Source organism: Stegastes partitus, unplaced genomic scaffold, assembly GCF_000690725.1.
Source record: "Stegastes partitus isolate 25-593 unplaced genomic scaffold, Stegastes_partitus-1.0.2 Scaffold407, whole genome shotgun sequence".
NCBI classification, from domain to species: domain Eukaryota; kingdom Metazoa; phylum Chordata; class Actinopteri; family Pomacentridae; genus Stegastes; species Stegastes partitus.
Genome location: NW_007578138.1, coordinates 10,881 through 19,378, shown reverse-complemented (window position 1 = coordinate 19,378; position 8,498 = coordinate 10,881). Strand labels below are relative to the sequence as shown.

At 41.0% G+C, this 8,498-nt stretch overlaps 1 protein-coding gene across 1 annotated transcript in view; it reads left to right on the top strand.

The window, feature by feature from the left end:
* Positions 1-8,192, top strand: part of slc8a3 (solute carrier family 8 member 3) — a 116,882-nt gene extending 108,690 nt beyond the window's left edge. Inside the window, exons 3-4 of the mRNA XM_008285545.1 lie at positions 7,152-7,290; positions 8,013-8,192. Coding sequence (XP_008283767.1) covers positions 7,152-7,290; positions 8,013-8,192 — 319 coding nt within the window. The remainder of the gene's footprint in view (positions 1-7,151; positions 7,291-8,012) is intronic.
* The last annotated feature ends 306 nt before the right edge of the window (positions 8,193-8,498 follow it).

The following is an 8,498-nucleotide window of genomic DNA, read 5'->3' as shown; positions in this document are numbered from 1 at the left end:
AAAAAGCTGCTTTTTGGCCTGGTGTTAAGCCACTCAATAACGTCTTGTTAGACGTTAATATTTAATGTAAAGCAACATAATGAAAAGTGCAGCAGACTGCAGCTGCAAATTCTCATCTGCTTTCCAGGCTGTTGCTGTTGTTCTGGCATGAAATCAACACTTGAATTCCAAACCTCATTCTGCTCAATTAAGTGTGATTATTAAACTGACAGAAGAGCGTGTATTATTTTAGTATAATCCCACCATTCGGCTTATTTTATCGCTCTTATTTACTGATATTTGATTGGTCTGATCCCTCCCTGCATCACCGTGCACCATCGTGTTTCCACATGTTGTGTAGGAAATATTCAAACCCTTTACTCAAGTAAAGGTACCAGTAGAGGAACGCCAATACTTCATTACAAGTAAAAGTCCTTCACAAAAAAAATACTACTGAAGTAAAATGATGTATTAGCAGCAAAATTCAGTTAAGGTATTAAAATAAAAGTGGAGGTTTGGTTCCTTTAATTGATATGTTCTTATAAATGACACTATTATATGACTAATACTGAAGCATTCATGTGTCAGCAGAAAGTTGTGAGACATAAAAGTGTTTTTAGTTTTTTTGCTTTTTCTATAACGTTTGATTTTCAGTAAGATATTGGATCATTTAACATTCATTAAAATGAAACCATGTGAGAAGTTTAGGAGAGCTGTGAACAACTCAGAGACATCTGAAGTACAAGGTTAACTGCAAACTTGGCAAAAAAGTTGGAAAACACTGGTTTAATCTTGAACAATGTGTTGTGATTTAAAAGCTTTTTATATCATCCATCGTAGGGGGGAAAAAAAGTAACGCTGTAAAACTGTCACATAAATACAGTGGAGTACAAAACATTACATTTCCCTCTGACATGCTGTGGACTTAAACCGTAAAGTAACATAAAATGGAAATACCTGAACAAAGCACAAGGACCTCAAAATTATACTTAAGTACAGTCCATAAATTAATGTACTTAATTACTTTCCACCAGTGCAAACTACTCAGTTGTTAACCTGCACTTGTGTCCTTGTTGTACAAGACAAACACCATCCACACTTATACTTGCATTACCTACATGTCTTCTAACTTTATTTAAAATCATTTGTTTTGTCCTTTTATTTTGTGCATGCAATATTTAGAACCTTTATTTTTTATTTTCATGCTTTTGTCACAGATTCTCAGATTAGATCTTATGTGCAAATGTATGAGATGTCAGGCTGCTCTGAATTACCAGCATTGGTAATCACCAAAATCATTTCTGTAATGGTTAATAAACCAGTATGTAGAAGCTCTTTAACCAAAATGATATTTTTAATGCTAAAAACTCATTATTATTGTTATCCATGAACTTTTTAAATTTACTGCTTTACAAAAAAATGAAAAAAATAGTAAAGCACATTATTATTTCTTGATTGAGATGTCAAATTATTTACTTGCATTCCTTAACAGAAAAAATCATTTTAGCAGCTGACTGCTGTGCTTGATTAACTTCTGACTTCTCAGAGAAGCCCAGCGAGCCGGGATATAAAATGTTGTATTCAGTTTGAAATCCCTCATTCCTGTTTTTAAATGGAAAAACGTGGAGAGCTGAGTGTGAATTAAAGCCCTACATGATGCTGGATGGTCTGTGTATTTATACAGGGCTTAACATATTAGATAGGCGCTCNTTAAAAGCTTTTTATATCATCCATCGTAGGGGGGAAAAAAAGTAACGCTGTAAAACTGTCACATAAATACAGTGGAGTACAAAACATTACATTTCCCTCTGAAATGTTGTGGACTTAAACCGTAAAGTAACATAAAATGGAAATACCTGAACAAAGCACAAGGACCTCAAAATTATACTTAAGTACAGTCCATAAATAAATGTACTTAATTACTTTCCACCAGTGCAAACTACTCAGTTGTTAACCTGCACTTGTGTCCTTGATGTACAAGACAGACACCATCCACACTTATATTTGCATGACCTACATGTCTTCTAACTTTATTTAAAATCATTTGTTTTGTCCTTTTATTTTGTGCATGCAATATTTAGAACCTTTATTTTTTATTTTCATGCTTTTGTCGCAGATTCTCAGATTAGATATTATGTGCAAATGAAATGAAAATGAATGAAATGAAATGAAATGAATGAAAAATACTTTATTCATCCCAGAAGGGAAATTCAATTGTATGTAAAAATGTATGAGATGTCAGGCTGCTCTGAATTAACAGCACTGGTAGTCACCAAAATCATTTCTGTAATGCTTAATAAACCAGTATGTAGAAGCTCTTTAACCAAAATGATATTTTTAATGCTAAAAACTCATTATTATTGTTGTCCACGAACTTTTTAAATTGACTGCTTTACAAAAAAAAATGAAAAAAATCGTAAAGCACATTACTATTTCTTGATTGAGATGTTAAATTATTGTTATTTACTTGCATTCCTTAACAGAAAAAATCATTTTAGCAGCTGACTGTTGTGCTTGATTAACTTCTGACTTCTCAGAGAAGCCCAGCGAGCCGGGATACAAAATGTTGGATTCAGTTTGAAATCCCTCATTCCTGTTTTTAAATGGTAAAACGTGGAGAGCTGAGTGGGAATTAAAGCCCTACATGATGCTATGTATTTATACAGTGCGTAACATATTAGATAGGTGCTCTAATAAATGTGCTAAGCTCTGTATTTCCATCGTAACACCTCTTATATCTTACAACATAGACAGACTTCATGATGTATGTTCTCAATGTTCTGCACTCTCTGATATGCATGAAGAAAAAATGCCCTGAAGTGATACAAGTTTGGCTAAAACACCAGATTAGTGTTTCCTCTGATTCCTGGAGGAGCCACTTCGACCACAGATACAACCAGAACCACAGCAGCTCAGGCACAAAAAAACTCACAAAACAACAGATAAAACCAGTGCAGCCAGACGTGTGAGTGTTCATACCTGTGTGTGTGTGTGTGTGTCTGTATGTGTGTGTTGTATATACGAACACAACATTTGTCGCGCTTTGTCACATCCTCCGTGTTTCCTCTGTCAACACGGTCCATGTTGCTCCACCGTCCAGCGCGCCGGCAGCAGGACGCTCCCCGTAAACACTCTGATTTGTGTTTGTGTGCACAGCAGGTGTTTGATTGCGTGTCCCCGTCACACACACACACACACACACGCAGTCGCACACGCTTCCTCCGGCTCTCTGCAGCCTCCACGGCGGCTGACGACGCCAGATGTCGGGATAGACGGATGAATAATTGATAATCGCCGTAGACAAATGAAAACGTTGCTTAATGTTCTGCGTGTGCTGTTTGTGTTTGCTGATTGTGTGCGATCACGAGCGGTGTGTGAGCATTTAGAAGAAGAAGAAACAACGTTGTGTGACGCAGCCGCACTTAAACAGCATCATAAACAACCTGCGAGTTTGTGGAAACTGTCGAAATCATAATGAAAACTGATTTGTTTTCCTTTCGCGACACACATGCACTCAAGTATGTGGCAAATCAAACTTTGCGGTGTCAAGCACTTGTGTAATGTCATTGCAATTTTTTTATTTTCTGTCACAATCAGTTAAAATGACAGAAAAGCCTGTGATTTCCTGAGCAGCTCCATTTATCAGCCGGATATCACCAGAACTAATTGCAGGTAGCTGAGTGTCGGTGAAGTGGAACAGTGGAGCGGAGAGCTGACAACTTAATTCACGTTGTCAAGCTGCGGAGAAATAAGCGATGTGTGTGTCAACTGCGTCGTGTGTTTCCATGACAACAGGATTGTTTTTATTGACTCCCATCAGCCCCTTTGGCAAAATGGGGCCAAACTGTGACACAAAATCAAATCTAACTGGATTTGAAGGGGGACAGATTGTTTTTTTTTTTTATGTTGATCTGTGTAAAGATATTATTTCTATATTAAGTTGGTGCAATATTAGGATCAGCTCCAGGTCCGTTGTGTGTAATCTGGTTTGTGCTCATTTGTTTCAAAATCTGTTTGGGCAAAAAATTTGAATTTGGATAATCGAACAGAACTCACTTGAAAATCAAACTAAATGAGCATTTTTAGCTTCTTTTAGCTCATTGTGTTGGTTCTATGGCTCACATATTCCCTGTTTCTTAACTCCCTGCTGACTGGGAAACATAATGGAGCATTTAGAAGCAAAAATTCAGATATTTCCTTTTGTAGTTGGTGGAGACCAAAGCAGAGCTAAAAGGAGAATGAGAGTACTGGGTTTAGGATTCTAAAATAGACGTAAATAGTAGCTTTATGTCTGAACAGGTTCAATAGATCCATTACTCTTAATAGATTTGCTGTTTTATCGTTTTGCCTTTTTCAAATTTTTGCTAATTTTATCTCAGTTCTCTTGTCTTTGTACACCTGAATCTGATTATTTGTGTCAGATATGTTGTTAAAGAGGCCACCATGGAGCTCTAGGGTTAAATAAATATCGACTTTGTACGGGTGAAAGATAGACGACACAACTTTATTATTCCACAGGAAAATTCTTGTGCCAGAAACTGCTCAGCAAAAAAATACATATCAAGAAATGCAGTGCCTAAGAGAAACGCAATAGACTATAGATACGGTACATCGTTAAAAATAAAAAAAAGAATAGAAAAGTAAGAAGTAATACTGGTGATGAGACTGATGTAGAAACTTAATATTGCACATGGAGTGGAAATTTTGCTTATGAAATGAAAATATTCCACATTATAATACGTCAGTGTTACGTTTACGGTTTGCTGTGTTGCATCTAGTGACTGAAAAAGATAAAGTGAACTTTTACTAATCTTACAGTGGGGAGATTTGCAGAAGAGATAGTGTAAACATGTGTATAATAATTATAGAACAAATAAATAAACAAAAAATATACATAGGTACTGATACTTTAATATGTACATGTTCAGATGGATGGATGCATGGATTCCTCTTGAAAATAACAATATTGCATATTAATAGTATTGTACAGATAGGACGGGGCCATATCATACCGTGCACGGTATTACTGGTGTAATGTTAGGAGATGATAGGAAATTAAAATATCGCGATAAAATTTGAGTGAAACGTGCATGTGCAGTGTCGTTGTTTTCGTCCGGTCTAATGCACATGGAGCGAAAGGCATGGAGGAGGACAAATGACCGACACAGTAGGGCTGAACCAGAACATCGGAACATTCGGCCGTTGTGGTGGCGTCCACATAGCAATTCTGAAATCCGAATATTTGCCCGCCGCTGAATCCTGATGTTGTGGAGTTTTTAAATGTGTAATATATTCATAACACACAGGTCTGAATGTGTTGATATTGCAGCAAAACATAGTAAAAGCTGTAACAAAATGTAGGTGCAAAGCCTTCATAGTTTGAGTTGTGTGCTTTGGTTGTTGTTGTTGTTGTTGCATATTTCTAAATTCGAATCTTAAACCAAACGTATCCCACTGCAAATCTGAGGCCAGACAGCGTTCCTGTGCTGAGAACTGTAGTCGCTGCATAGAGAAAGTGAGAAATCAGGGCCCAGCAGCTCGGTTTTATTCTTTATTTTTTTGAAACCCAGGGCCTCCTGTGTCATTAAATATTTAGCTGTTTTGTATTTTTGAATGTGGTCGCAGATTAATCGTGAGGCTGCAATTGTGGTTTCTCGCTGCCTGTATGGAAGTCAGGCAAGGCCACAGTCAGCCGGTGTGTGTTTGTGTGTGTGTGTGTGTGTGTTTGCCAGATCCCGCTTGTCCATTAGACTCCAGCGCTTCCTCTATTCAATCCTGATGAAAACCGAGGCGCTTTTTCAAGGCGGCGGCACTGCAGACATCTCGCCTGGCAATCTGAGGAAAGCCCTGCCGGTGAAATGTGAAGAGAGAGAGGAAGAAAGATGGATTGTTCTGCTGTGTGTGGAGCGCTAACAGGCTCTAAGATTGCAGACTCTCCCCCCCCACCCTCCAGAACTACATATAGCAGCCAGCCGGAGACGGGGATTTGGCTATGCATTACAGCAGGAATACAAATACGCTTTAGTTCCTCTGGAGATGCTGGGATTATGGCGCGTGGGAGAGTTTTTGTGCGTATGTGTGCACGGCTTCGACTGAGCTATATGTCCCGATGCTGCGAGTACATCGGCGGGATGTCTTTTTTTTTTTTTTACATGATACACGAGCAGCTATCCATAATGAATGCCACCGTGCCGCTTATGTTATTAGCCGAACCCGACGCTTTTCCAAATAACACGCGGGGAGAAAAAAAATGCGCTTTTTGCTTGAAATGCGGAATGGAGAAGCGTCGTGTCATGACGATGCATGTCATCCTTATTTCTGGGCTAGCTGCGCCGATGCCGATGCTTCTTCCGAGGCCTGCGAGCGTTTGTTTTGATTGGATTCAGCCGTTCCTGGAGGAGCTTCCTTCCCCTCCGCCGTGATGCGCAGACATCTGGGCACCTGCTGACCACTTAACTGCCTCCGCTCGTCAATAACTCTTTATAAAGATCAATTAGGGGCGATCAGTGGCGGGAACGCCGGCGGGCCCGAGCTGCCACATCGAGCGCTTTCCTCTCTGATGATGTCACCTCCTCCAGACTTCATTAAAGGGTTGTTCCGCTCCAAACAATAAACGCCCTCTCTCCAAAGGTTGCGATGTGGGGGGGAGTTTCCTCCACCTGAAAGTCTCCGAAACACGGAGCCATAAAAATCGATTTAGATTCTTTCATTTATCGTCCGCTCACCTTTTTTTTTTTTGCCCTTGCGAAAGTTTACACATTTTACAGCCCCGATTGATTACACGCCACCGTTTTCACTTCACTGTGTCCTTTTTTTGGCCGTGGAGTGCTGTTCACCCTCCACTCGTATCTGACGCCGTGATGAATGTGGTTGTCATGACAGCCGTGGCGGCCAATGAGCTCGCAGGGATCAGTGTGTATGTGTGTGTGTGTGTGTGTGTGTGTGTGTGTGTGATGTCCAGCTGCTGACAGACAGCCGAGCCGACCTTTCACCTCCTAACCTTTTCTTCCATGCTGATTATTAATCCTACTTACAGTGCTCTTCCTGTGTCCCTCCATCGCAAATTAACCTTTCTCTTCTTCTTCTTCTTCTTCTTCTCTCCCTTTCTCTGTCCTTTCCTGTCACTCCTCCCCTCCCCCTCCCCTCCCCTTCCTTTCTTTTCCTTCTCGCAGCAAACTTATTCACGTGAAAATTATTGACGATGAGGAGTATGAGAAAAACAAGAACTTCTTCCTGGAGCTGGCCGAGCCTCGCATGGTAGACATGAGTCTGCAGAAAGGTGCAGTACTGAGCCTGTTTCTCTCTTGCTTTGTCTTTTTAATCTTCTCTGTCCACCTCCTTCACCTCAACTTTTCATTCTGCTGCTCTCTCTCCCTCCCTCCTTCCTTCCTCTCACCCTCCACCTTTACTTTATACACCCCGCTGTGGAGTCTCATTCATATTAGAGCAGAAAAACTGCTGCAAAATCAATGACAGTCTCCCCAGACGGCGGCGTCATCTGCATAAAAAGAGAGCGGGGAGTCTAGGAGGCTGCTTTCATTTACCGTCTCCAAGGAGCAAGTGGCCATTATTATGTAAAGACACGTTTTTACCTAAATGCAGCGTCTAGTGGCTATTTTTAACAAGCCCGGGTGACAAATGCAAGCAAATTGCTGTCGGTGAAATGAGATTATCGATTTATTTCTCGCAATGAGACAGGACTGTTTGAGTTTTGACAGTTTGCAGGAACTTTACGAGCACAAGAAGCTCATTTTTTTCAGCTCACATGGAGGTCACATTTCCCTCAGCGGGGGCCACGTTAGTCACTGTTCCTCTGCACAACTAGTTTGTCTTTAGGCAACAAGGTGAACACAGGAGCAGAAGAATTCAAATCAAGTTTTCGTCATAAGTTTTTTGTTTGTTTTCTTTGTTTCCGGCCTGCTAATGTCTGCTGAAAGAAGCCAACAGGCATTTTTTTTCTTTAAGATGTTTCTTTTTTTTCCCCCCCCCTGCTCACCGTTATCTAACGCATGTGTTATCTAACCACACTCAAGGCCGAGGGAGAGACGGGAGAGGCTCTCGCCGAGCTGGTGCGGAGGGCGCACGATCTGACGCTCGGCGGTCGCCTGCGAACGCTCCAGCTCATTATGTTTACGTTATTGGGTCTGGCAGCGCCGTCTGAGTTTGTCGGAGCCGTGATGAAGAGCGGTTACTACGCAGGTCTTCGTGAGTGACGGCTGCTCTGCTCCAAACACTCCTCCGCCCGCTCTCTGATGCTGCTTTTTTTTTAATTCCCTGCTCGTGTCGGTGCAGGTTTTACCCACACACGAACCCAAGCCCTCATTTAGACGTCTTGCTTTGTGAAATCTATAAAGAGTAGCCAATCTAGACGCCTTAAACAACACATCTGATCGTGCGTGACCTCCAGCCCGCGTTCGTTGCTGCTGCTTTGTAACTTCTCTGTACTTTGTTTGCTGCTGCTGTGCTGTGTTTAGCGTCCATCATCTTCCTGCGGGCTAATCGTCAGTGACCACAGGACT